Source organism: Ascidia mentula, chromosome 7 (assembly GCF_947561715.1).
Source record: "Ascidia mentula chromosome 7, kaAscMent1.1, whole genome shotgun sequence".
NCBI lineage: Eukaryota > Metazoa > Chordata > Ascidiacea > Phlebobranchia > Ascidiidae > Ascidia > Ascidia mentula.
Window position 1 is genome coordinate 4,088,129 of NC_138572.1, and position 12,847 is coordinate 4,100,975.

Consider the following 12,847-nt stretch of genomic DNA (forward strand, 5'->3'; position numbering starts at 1 on the left):
ATAGGTTGTATTTGGATGTTATAGATAATTCATTGTGCAGCTTCATAGTCCAGTATTTTGTAATATAACAAACGCAATCCTTATATTGTTTATAGCGTTGCTTACAACATGTGGTCAAACCAATGATACTATATCTATATATAGAAACCTTATGGCTGGTGTCGATTCCCAAACCAAAATTTTACAGCTGGTTTGGTTTCAAAGTCTTGGGCAGAAACCTAATCCATAGCGGATGTTTTCCAATTACTTGGCAATGTTCATGCATTTTGAAGTACTGCCTGCCATACCCCGGTCTGAAGTTAGTGCAGTTAGCAGTAACTATGTAAGCTATAAGCATTCAACACATTGTACTGTGTGGTCAACCTAACCTTGTACACAAGCATAACATCGTATGCATCAGAGGCTTTTAACAATGAACGCAATTCCATTGAACCGTGCAGTGAAACTGATCAACCATTCCAGAGTGTTTATCCCTGTTTCGTCTGTTGGTGAAAACGCCACGTGACAAACAGGGGATAACTCAGAAAAGGGAAGTTGAGTAAATCATGTCAGTTAGCATGTTCAAATGTGCGAGCGGAAGGTAATAAGCTGGAAATGAGACGAGTTGAACATTCAAATCTAATCCATAATTCCCATGTGCTTACACGTGTGGTTTTGGTTGCATTTATTGAGTTAACAACGTGGTAAAAAGTAGGCAAACACTCAGAAAATGCGAGGTCCTCCTGAACTGCATGTCGTTGTCGATGGAATCGGAGACAAAACAAGACTTCAACAGATTAAGTGTGCTGGATTCTATTACATTGCATGCAAAGTGAACGGTTTACACCCAAAACAACTTTTAATCATATGTCAAGCACTTATCTTTTAATGCTTTATCGTTTACTTATGGAATGTGACAAACTTAACAAAACCGCCCACCCATAACCGTTCGTATTTCCAAGCGAATTTAATACACCTCCTTTGAACGGTTTGGGCGCAAGAGCAATTTAGAGCTCGGGCGCTCCTCTAGCACAAAAAAAAACGGAGGACGAGCGTTTAAGCGAAGCGCATTCGAATTGGCTTGAATTGTTTCATTTCCATGCTTTCAACCGTGTCTGAGTAAGTCTTTGTTTCGCTCTCATTGAAAACGTGACATCATAGCTACACGGTAGGTGACTCCGGAGAATTGGAAAAAACTAAAAGAGAAAGAGAATCCCCAAAAGGCTGGAAAGCAAATCATTTACCTGAAAAATTGCTGGAAACGTTTATCACAGTGGTTCCCAACCCTGGTTAGGAACCACTGGTGTAGTGGAAGGAAGTTATGCACGAGTGTATACAGGTATTGTTTTATCCCTTATGTTAGTACCTTTTTTTAAAAAAGTCTATTTTTTAGAAGTCTTTTGTGCAACCTGTCTCTAAAAAATTCGACTATTGCGTGCACAGGTACGAGGTGGTAGGCAGCGCAGGTTAAGGTTCCAGTTCTAGTTTGACCTTGAAGATAGTAAATAGAGGTATTTCTATTATTGACATGTGTATGTGGCTGTTTACTGTATAAGCAATCCGTTTACGTACGTAAAAACGAGTCCGCAACAATTAGTACGTTTCCGTACGGAACTTAACCACAATGCGCACAAAAGTAAACGTTATTTTTTCCGTTTTTCATGTACACAGTTTTTGCAAGTCACGGATAAATGATGTGTGCTGTATTTAATTCGGCAAAAAGTGTCAAAGCGATTCAATCAGCGAATGACAGAATCTGAATAAATTACAACAACGGGATTAATTACACAAATATCCCACATTTCACTTTGACACATTTGATTCAGAGAAGGCAGCTCACTGAATTATTCTCGCCCCACAGTATCATACCACCTTTCACAAGTGGAAAACGTTTTTTTAGATATTGCAATAAAAGCACTTCATAGAATGTAGTAGAACTACAAACTTGCTGACTATACAAATGCCCAACAGAAAAATACCTGTCGACAAATTAATACGCAAAATTTCGAATAGCAAATTGTACACCAAAATATGACAAAACAAAATTTATAATTCATACAAAAAATTGCAGCTCGCTTTAGTCCGCGTCGGCAAACGCGGATGCTCGTGTTCTGTGTACAATGATGCACACGTAGATATTGTTTATATGTTTTTTCGCACGCAAAAAAAGAGGCATTATTCGTTCAGAGTGACATGGCGTCAAAAAGCGTTTTATATTGAGGCTAGAGATGCGCTTTTTCACCAGAGTATTTGACCTTGCTTCGACTTATCATAAAAAAGTGACTTGTCCAGTTTGGCTGCAATGCCTTGTGCCAGTGAACCTTACAGCTGAGAACTAAAGGTTATCTCAATGCAGCACACTTGTCGTGTAAAAGCATGAGGAAGTTGTTCCAGTTTGATGACTGTAATTGAAATAATGCCCGGTAAGTTGAGCGTTGCGCACTAGAGTAACTTAACCACAATGTGTGCACTCTAGTCAATCAGCTCCGCAGGTATAGAGCAATGGGTGCGTCCAAGTTCGTGAGTTTAAAACCAAACGGGAACACGATCGCTCGCGTCAGCGAAAAGTGGCTGACTCAGCATTGCTGAAAATTTTCATCAGCAAAAGTTTGTGTTCAAGTTGCTTGTAGATAATTTCCGGTCCGTGAAATTTGGTTTAAACATGCAATATGTTGAACTTATACAACCAACACAAACACGCAACATGTTGAAGTTATACAACCTTGTTCTGAAGTATAGTTTAGTGAAGTTCTTTCGCACAGATAAAAATTGTTCGCGATTGCAAAGTGCTTTCCGTTCCCGACCATCATCAGCAGAAAAACGTTTGCTGTTTACCAAAAACGCAAGATCAATGTTCTTATCTAGTCGTTGAGAATAGGTAGTCTTTCGTTGAGAATAGGTTTTCCTTCCTCTTTGTCCATTCTCAAACGCCGCAAATCCGTTTTTTGAAACACCAGCAAGACAGTTGACAGCAACGATATGCCAAACGACAGAGCGACTGCACCAACGGCGCTTCCTTGTTTTATGATAGCCCTTTCCGCTGTAATTAGCAGAAATGTGATCACTCCTGCCAAACCTATAACGAGTAAAGTAACCTGTATGACGGGTTTGGGGTAGGTAACCTCACGCAGAAGCTCAAAATGAGCTGTAATGGAGGCGCCCATGCAGAAACCCAGTAAAAAGGTACCAAAGCCAACTGTCAACACGCTTTGTGTTTCGAATCCGATAAATGCGAACACATAGGCGACCATAACTCCTGCATTGGCCGCAACACTCGTGACTTTGTAATTTCGGTACTTGCTCAATGACAATCCACACAATAAACCACCGATGGCTAATAACCCCTGAAGTCCTAACAGCATGTAGCCGGCAATTCGGTCTGACTGATTTTCCCTGGGAAAAGCTAAGTGCATTTGAGACGACAAAAGTGTCACCGTGGCGTTTTGGCCACTTTTGACGGCAACTAAAGAAAATGCTACAGCCAGAAATTGACGATCCTTGATCAATTCCCGGAACAAAACAGCGCAGTCACCGAGCGCTGTTGGAAGGGAAACTGGTGTGAATTCAGCGACATGCGCTTGTGCGTATCCTGGCGGTTTCGTCGGTTGCTCTTTAAAGAACATGAACGTTGAAATTGTGACGACCAGAAGCGCACTCGCCATGGAGCCGAAATAAATGAGAAACCGGAGTTTCACCATGGGATATTCCATACCCACGTCGACCAGATGACTGATCATCGTGCTTTCCAAACCGCCAACAAGGCATGGCAACACATTACCCAAAGCTACAACAACTGCAACTTCATCTGCTGGAAACCAAGTCGCTGCTATTTGTGAGGCTAAAGGTGAAATCATAACTGTACCAGCACCGGTACAGATTTGTCCAATCAATACAAATAGGTACCAATCGCGCGAGAACCAGGCGATGGTAATCAAACCCAGTCCTAAACAGGTGGTGATTTGTTGAGAAATGTACATTTTTCTGTATCCTATACGAAGGGACAAGACGGACAAAGGCACGAACACAAACGAGTCAGTAAACCAGAAAGACGAAAGAAAGTAGTCAATATATTCCGGCGGTTTTTGAAAGTACTTCGCCATGACATCGTTGACAGGTCCAAAGGTGTATAAATTAGCACCAGCTATGGAACCAAACAACAGAAAATTGGACAGTACAAACCAGCGCATTTTTTCTCCTTGTGGTTGAGGACCGTGGAATAATTTTGTCGAATTATCGTCGCTGCTAGAATTCGAAGGTTTCGCCGCACACATCTTTTCAGCTTTCAACTCGTTGATTCAAATCCTTTTGAATACGAACTTAACAACAGACCATGCGGTAGCCGTACACACTATTAAGGTAAAATATCCATCGCGATTCTTGCCTTTCTTAAAACCCAAGACATTCATAGTCAAAGGTTACACTTTAGCATAGTAATTACAACTATTCTAAAACAATAATAACATTTCTATAGTTAGCTGCAATGTTTCGGCCCAAAAGGCATGATCATCGCAGCTAATGTTTGACTTGAAACTATCTTGCCTACGCTAAATAGGTAAGCAGGACTGTAACCTAGTGGTCTGTACCTCATTGTAAGAAATGACTCTATTGCGTATTACATTAAACATAATGCCTAACATATCGTTTACACCTATGTTCATCAACAGTGCATAAAGTCAATCCCGCCAGTACGTTAAACAAAATATTGCTTCAAAATTAAAAGCATACGAAGGCAGAACAAAGGAACCACAATAGGACTACCGGAAGCAGGGACACTTTTATTAGCAACACATGATATCATCAAACTGTTGCTGTTTCTATAACAACCAACCGTTCGTAGAGCTCAAAACAATGCATGGTTAAAGCTTTGCTGACCCTAGGGCAAATTGTGACAAGTGGCCAGAAAATACACAGGCAATTTCATAAAGCTTTTTTTGTATTCAGGCATGTGACGGAATTAACTTTCGATGCGAAAGATACTTATTAACCATTTAATCCTGAACTTACGCCATAAAGTTTTTTAGTAGATCCGGATTTTCAGCTGGCCCAAAGGCACAAGCCTTGTTTGCCTGATGGTTAATCAAAAGAAAACTCTACACCGTGTCTGCGTCCCCTGAAAAGGAACGCGCTTTGTTCGAAGGGAAAAACGTTAGGTTTAAATCGCCCGCGTGATCAATGTTGTGGAGTCGTTAGGTTTGTTGGAGAATGTTTAAGCAGAGCTTTTGGTGTAACTATATTGATACTCTTACGTAGCTTAACGTAACGAATGGGTATTTGGTATTTTATAAAACTGGGTGTAATTTGAATGGGTCAAATGAATCTTTGCCTTCCTGGATGACAATATAGCCTGTAAACGCAGTAATTTCATACAATGACGTAATAAGACAGGATCGCCCTACTGTGCAAGTCCTTACTAGGCGATCACAGATATCGTATTAAGATCATTAGGTTTACAGGCTTGATTTTGCAGATCTCGCTCCGACTTGTCGGGAAATAGTGGCTGATCAAGCTTGGTTTCAATGCCTGAGCTGCGAAGCTTGTAAACCTAATAGTCCGTAAACACTACAGTCTGAATAGAAAACGTGTTTTTTTTGTCTTCTCGTATCTAGTGAATGTGACAGCGCTGACTGAATTCCCAATCCATATGGGCAGGTTTCGTGAGCAGAACTGTTTCCATTGTGACAAGTGCGATCTTCGGTATAACAGCGCTATATCATTAGAATCCTGTTATAATGCGATTAGTTGTTTTTGCATTATTTTTCAACATTGAAGTAGTTGAAATTTTGCATTTGGATTTGAAAAGTAAATTAATCTAAAGCGAAACAGGGCTGAGTAAGAATAGTAACTCTAATTTGTTTATTGTGTTTATCTTGTCATTTTCAGACTGTGCTTGTTGTTTTTTTACAGTTATAGCGTTTGAATGTAAAATACACAATGAAGGCTCCCAATGACCAATCCCAAAGAGAGAGGGGAAATGACAAGCGGCAAACCTTTGCCAAGCCGTGGGATTTTGTGTTGGCCCTGCTGGCTGGATCTATTGGTTTAGGAAATATATGGCGATTTCCATATTTATGTTTCAAAAATGGAGGAGGTACGTTAGAACTAAGAATTTGCTGGACCGCCATTTTATTTTTCGTTGGTGTTATGTTAATAAACATTAAACAAACATTCGATTTTGTATCACAAGCTTCAGCAAGTTTAAAATAATACCGATCATTAGCCTTCTGATTCTCATTAGTTTTTTATATGCCTGTTCTTTAAAATGAAACATATTTTCACCTAAACGAAGAATACATGCCGACCATCCACATTGTGACAACATGCCAACTTTTTATATGTTCAAAACAAGCAGTAAAGTCCATGTAACTGCCAAGAAATTCATTTTTATTTGTTGCTACACATTTTTTTTATAAAGTTATTCTGCTTTTTAGGCGCTTTTCTCATTCCATATTTCTTCTTCGTTTTCGTGATCGGGATTCCGATGGTCATGATGGAAACATCGCTGGGCCAACGGGTTCGACGCGGAATCATGCAAAGCTGGGCCATTGTACCCATTTTTAAAGGTATATAATTATACTTGATATGCCTAAATCATGCAGAGTTGGGCTATTTTCGCATATACTTGGAATTGAAGGTATATTACTTACTGCTGCCAAAGATATCCCATTGTTTTTGAGGCAAAATGGTTGGAAACAAAACTTGCGACGAAGTTTGATGTAATATCAATAAAACACGAAAGTCCATTTTAGCTTGTTATTTAGACACTGTTTTGTATTTAATGTTTTCGTACGGATAGAAACCGTACACGTTTTGCATTGCGGATGTTCGGGGTTGTATGCAAAATTATATATAAAGACTTATTACTGAAATTTGATGTATATATAAATGCAAAGCAATAACGTGCCAAAACATCCTGAAATATTTGCATGCAAAATGAGCATGTTCCCAGTCAACACACAATGTAATTTCGCCATTTATAACGTGGTAGCAAGGTCGTAAACACGTGTTACACCTATATTTTGTCAACGCAAATAAAGACTGAGCTTGTCATATTGTGATGGGCAATGTTGCTACTTACTAACCGTCCGATTTCATTTAATTCCATCGGATCTTTGTTATTAAAGAGTCCATATTTGTTTTGTCCCAGGCGTTGCACTAGCTCAAATTATGATTGTGGTTAACTGCAACATATGCTACGCCGTGATCATGGCCTGGGCATTCAAGTACTTCGCTATGAGCTTCATCACTCCCCTACCCTGGTCAACATGCGGGAACTCATGGAATACCCCGGGGTGCGTCACAGCCAGTCAGCGCAAAGTGCAAAGCAATTTTACCGAGAATTCAACGGGAACGATGCAGTTAACAACTCCCACAGCTTACAAAACGAACTTGTCAGTTAACATTTTCCACAATACCACCATTGACGTCTCGTCGTCAGCCACCGAATATTGGTTGTAAGTTCGAAACGTTTGTTTGTAATGATTTGCACATTAGCTTTGACTTTTCTTTTTCCTGTAGTTTTTAAATCTTAGATTGTTTTGATATGTAAAAACTCATTAAATCTGCCTTGTTTCGTGATTTCTTCGCTCAGTAATTTAGAGCTGAGGGCACATTTGCTGCATGAATCAATTTTTAAAAATCAATGCCTGACAAAAATCATGCATGTACGTACTTTGATGATTTTTGTTATGAAAGTACGAAGTGTAAATCAAGTACGCTTTGATTTAGGGTGCAATTACATAAGGATGGTTTCCTAAAAAGTAAATGCGTGTAATTGTTATGTCAATTGAACAAATATCAACGCCTAATAAACCGCCACAGTGTGCACGGAGTTAAATCCAAAAGCCTAGACGAACTATAGTTGACGACAATATCAGATACCTTATCGTCTCGGCTTACAGCAAAGGCGTTTTGGGAGTGACGTCATCGCTCAACGAATCAGGACAATTCCGCTTGGACTTGGTGATATGTCTGGTGGCTGTGTGGATTCTCACATACTTTGCTACGTTTAAAGGCATCCAATGGACTTCAAAAGTAAGCCAGGCGGCATTGTTTACAACCTTTTTTGTATGATGGTTACGTGCAAAGTGAAGGAATGGCTTTTTGTTTGTTGAGTTGTGTTACTGGAAGCTACCTACACAAAGTTGTTTATAAGGCCTGACAATATTATTGCAATATTTTGCGCCTCACTCACTCGGTAATTTTCGTGATCTTCCCTTCATATGCCATCACTTTATCTCCATATGTTATCGGTCGATAAAGGAAGGCGTTCAATCACAAAACGTTTATTATACTCAACAGACTATAAATCACATTTCATGATCCATGGCTTCCTAAAGCATATTTCCGCAGTCATATTGTGCCATTGCGTGGCAAGTTAAATGTTTCGATTCCCGACAAAAGCATTGCTTTGTGGTCCATTATTGATATACGTTTTCTTTATGCAAGATTAGAAAACCAAGGTATTACCTTTTATAGGTTGAGTAAAACATGCGATCTTTGCAAGCATAAATTGGGCCTCTGTATGACAGCGCAGTCGTGTGGTTAGTAAATCCATGTGCGTTTTAAATGCCCCTACAGACGTTATTCTATCAAATACAAAACAGCGGATCAAGTCAGGTTTTTTTTTCTAGATCGTGTACATCACAGCAACGGTACCCTTTGTTCTTATAATTGTCATCCTGATAAGAGGTTTGACACTAGAGGGAGCAACACTCGGTCTTAAATATTACCTGATTCCCGACGTGTCAAAGATTATTATACCCGAGGTGGGTGCCAACCGTTTTTATAACAGTAACTTAGCTTTTGAGCACAAAGGAAAATCACCTAAAAGCATTTTATCGACACAAGTATATTCACAGGTGTGGGTTGCGGCGGGAACACAGGTTATGTATTCATTTTCAATCGGTTTCGGATCGCTTACAACCCTGGGGAGCTACAATGACTATCACCATGACTTCTGGCGGTATGACCTTGTCTTTAAATCGACCGGTATCGACGCTCCGTATTGTAATTCCGTGTGAATTCAAAACAACTTCAAAGCAGTTGTTCAGCACCTGCTGCAATAAGAGTAGTAAGTTTTTGAATGGTATTAGGTGCTTTTGGGGAAATTAGCAACATGATATATAGGACCATGTAACAAAGGTGAAGCTGCGAAGAAAATAATGGGTGTAATACCGCGAATCAAATCAGCGTTATTTGCAAAAACGCGGTTTAACTATTGTTGCTCATTTTTTGCTGAAGCCATAACAGGCGGAGAATTTTGGCCCAAAACACTTTGAAACACGTTTTGGCACAATGTCGAACTTCCTAGCGCCTTTTGTGGCCAGTGCCTGTTTGTGATACCTCGGTTGGAGAACCAATGATGTCCATCATTTCTGGCATATTCTAAAACCGGAATGTGTTCCATTCTTTTATAAAAGGGCACAATTTAATTTTTATGTTTTCTGACGTCAACTACACAATAATTCAATTCATTTTGGCGTTCGATCCCACAGCGTGTCCACGTCCACTTAAAAAACAGGTCTTGGCCAAAAAACATAATTTATTTGATCAGTACATTACCCACCAACATCAGAGCTTCCAAACAAAACCTTTTGTCGGTCGAACAAGTCTTTAAAACTGTTGAATAATGTTTAAATTAAGCCAAACCTAACATAAACACAGTGATAACTGCCTTGGCACAATGCAAACATCCTTGCAAAAGATTTTAAATCGTTTTAAATGGTTTGTGGACAAAAACACAAGTTCCTAGCGAGGAAAAGCAGTGTTTTAAACTTTGCTTGTGAGCTGTGTAACGCAATTGATGGCGACTCAGCCATGTCGAAAATTTTGTGAAAGTGTAATTGTTCGTTGTGGTATACTTCTTAGGGATGCCGGAATATTTTCTTTTTGCAACGCTTTGACGAGTTTTGTGAGCGGGTTGGCCGTTTTCTCTTCGCTTGGATTCATGGCTCATTATCAGGTAAATCTTAAATGTGTTTATCACGTAGCCGTGAATAAAGGTTTCCCTTCTGGAGAAATGCTTGTTTTATACTTAAAAGCGCTTACGTGCGCATGTAGTTCTCAAATATCCCTGTTCGTTTCCTGTACTTTAAAAGACTTGCATGATTGCAAATTCTCGGCGTGGACTCATCGCGTATCCTTAATCATTACCGTGCATTTAATGTTCACCTTCCTTATACATTTTTGTGATAATAAAACAAACAGATCCATGTATTAATGTTACAGCATTTAAACAATATTCTGCTGTAGCGTATTATCGACCAAATAGAAGCGATTTATACCATAAACTCATCTTACAAAAACACTTTGCAGAACACATCCGTGGAAGAGGTTGCTAGTTCCGGTCCCGGTCTAGCGTTTATTGCTTACCCTGAAGCCTTATCTCTTCTACCACTACCTCAATTCTGGAGCGTCGTCTTTTTCCTCATGCTGATTCTTATCGCGTTTGACAGCCTGGTAAAATTGAGGCTTTAGGTGGAATGTATGCAAATATATTTTTCACTACAAGTTTCATTTTCAGCATTGGAAAAAATTTGAAAGCCCGAACCACTATAAATTTGAAAATACCATGCGATCTATGTTTCAATTGTATTTTGCTGAAATATAAAATAAAACCATGTGATCTCTCTTTCATACCATATGCGTATTTTTATACCAAAGCAGAATGTTACCAGGTTCCCTGTTATTTGTTTGTTGTAGTTTATCATGCAAGAGGCTTTGATGGCAATATTCTTCGACAACATTGCAATGCTGAGAAAGAGGAAAGAGCTTTACCATGCAATCGCCTGCGTCATACTCTTTCTCGCTGGCTTGTCGATGGTCACCGAAGTAAGTTTTTATCCATTTTATTTGGGGCCTAAAATCATAAAATCTCTGCTCGTTGACTCCATATATACCCGTGGGGAATACAAAAACATCTTTTCAAATCATTGTATTCTCTTAGTTTGGCATTCTTCAAGAAGACTGACTTTTGTATTGAAAAATGTACACTATCTTTCGCGAGTACCACTCGCTACATCGGGTTTATTTACACCTAGTGTACATTTTTCGATACAAAAGTCAGTCTTCTCAAAGAATGCCAAACCAAGAGAATTTAGTTTGTAGACATAAGACTGATACGGCACATTTAATCATTTGATAATGTAATCATCTTTGTAATTCTTGTATTTGTCAACATAGGGCGGCATTTTCGTGTTCGAGATCTACAACAACTATGGAACAGCCGGGTGGTGCTTGTTTTTAATAGCGGCGTGTGAATGCGTGGCCGTTGCCTGGTTGTTTGGATTCGATAGTTATTGGAATGAAATCACGGAAATGATTGGTAATAGACGAGGAGGAAAGACGTGGCTCTGTGTTACTTGGAAATTTCTTTGCCCGGTCGTTTGCGTGGTAAGAAGTCATTATTAGTGTATTTAGCTACATGTTCCACTTCAGTGTGTTGTTGTACTGAAAGCCTTCTTGGTCATGGAAAATCAACCAGCCTAAAGTTTAAATTTGACAACTTTGACTTTAAAAAAAAGGTGCACAAGTTCGTAGCACATGCTTCTCCTTGAAAGTTGCAATGCGTTTCGTATTACTTTTAACCAAAACAAACTTAAACAAATTTCGTTGCAGATGGACTTTGCATTGTTTCATGTTGTTTATAAATACATTTTATAAAATTATTAACGTTGAACCCTTGGGATTCCATTTTACACCCGACGACCCACAAGCCTTTGACGTATCTGAAGTACGTTAGCCTTGTCTGGACACAAGACATAGCTCATACTTTCTGCCTATAAAAATATATATGTTATTCTGACAATACGCACAATTTTGTTCTTACAGATCATAGCAGTGTATTACGTGACGGCCCACAAGCCTTTGACATATCTAAAGTACGTTTACCCTGCCTGGGCTCAGGCCATAGCTCATCTGATGAGTTTCAGCTCTGTAGTGATGATCCCTGGATATGCTGTGTACATCACCTTTACCACTTGGAAAAAGGGGGGAAACTTAAAAAAGGTGGAATTATTTTTTTCAAGAGAACGTTTTGTGTGCTTTGCCTGGTGTAGAGCATTATTATTGTTTCTTAACGTTGCAATTTGTTTTGCAAATTTAAGTTAACTGTATGAAGTTCCATAGCAGCACATTGACTATTTTTGTATTAAACGTGCTGTCTTTCTAGATTCTGCGTAAGGAAGCGCCGAAAAAGTCTCCAGAAGACAAACCGCTGAATGAAACTACGAAAGCATAATTTTTGTAATCGGCATTCAAGTCACAATTCAGATTGGGAAATTCAAGCATTTTGTGTTAGGTTGTCTTGTGTTGTACTGCACAACATTCCAGTTCAATATTTAAGTGAAATTTACTATGCTTGCGTTTACTATAATTTGCGTATTCTGTTTTAGCGACGACGAAAAGTAAATGAATATCATTTTCACGCTCCGAAAATCTGCTGGCGGCGATTACTTGTTGAACAAACAAAAAGTACGCTGCAACCAACTTGTAGACTCCGTTATATGGACTCTATATTGTTTATCGTCACCTATCACCTCTTGTATGTTACGAGATGCGCAGTACCTACACTAAATATTGTGTTACACTTGCTCGCTTGCAACAAGCGCTGTATAATACCATACATTAAAGCATTCTCAACAATCAAAATTAAATGTGACAATGGTTACAGACAGTAAAAGCCTGAAGCAAAGGTGGGAAACAATGGCGACTGAATTACGGAACGCCCACCTTCAACTGTTGCTAATTAGCTATACAAAGAATCACATTCCTTTGTTGCGGCAAAGTGTACGATCTTTTGTGATACACGACGAATAAATGCTAAAACCATAAGAAACAGGTCGTATCGTTGTCGACATAAAAAGAAGAA

The 12,847-nt window shown here is 39.2% G+C and overlaps 2 protein-coding genes across 5 annotated transcripts; one reads left to right on the top strand and one right to left on the bottom strand.

The window, feature by feature from the left end:
• The first annotated feature begins 1,456 nt into the window (after positions 1-1,456).
• Positions 1,457-12,703, top strand: LOC145907946 (sodium- and chloride-dependent taurine transporter-like). 4 transcript variants are annotated; one of them, XM_082995080.1, is made up of 13 exons: positions 1,457-1,490; positions 5,884-6,067; positions 6,408-6,539; positions 7,124-7,430; positions 7,878-8,010; positions 8,610-8,744; positions 8,838-8,941; positions 9,847-9,940; positions 10,294-10,437; positions 10,681-10,809; positions 11,161-11,370; positions 11,809-11,985; positions 12,149-12,703. In XM_082995080.1, the coding sequence occupies exons 2-13, from the start codon at positions 5,911-5,913 to the stop codon at positions 12,215-12,217; spliced, it is 1,791 nt and encodes a 596-aa protein (XP_082851206.1). In that variant the 5' UTR covers positions 1,457-1,490; positions 5,884-5,910; the 3' UTR covers positions 12,218-12,703. The 4 variants fall into 4 exon arrangements, with proteins under 4 accessions (XP_082851206.1, XP_082851204.1, XP_082851205.1 ...); XM_082995078.1 differs by lacking the exon at positions 1,457-1,490 and adding an exon at positions 4,186-4,335; XM_082995079.1 differs by lacking the exon at positions 1,457-1,490 and adding an exon at positions 5,622-5,673.
• On the bottom strand, positions 2,265-4,250 carry LOC145907947 (choline/ethanolamine transporter flvcr2a-like). Its single transcript, XM_082995081.1, has one exon. The coding sequence runs from the start codon at positions 4,248-4,250 to the stop codon at positions 2,841-2,843; it is 1,410 nt and encodes a 469-aa protein (XP_082851207.1). The 3' UTR covers positions 2,265-2,840.
• Positions 12,704-12,847: the final 144 nt, after the last annotated feature.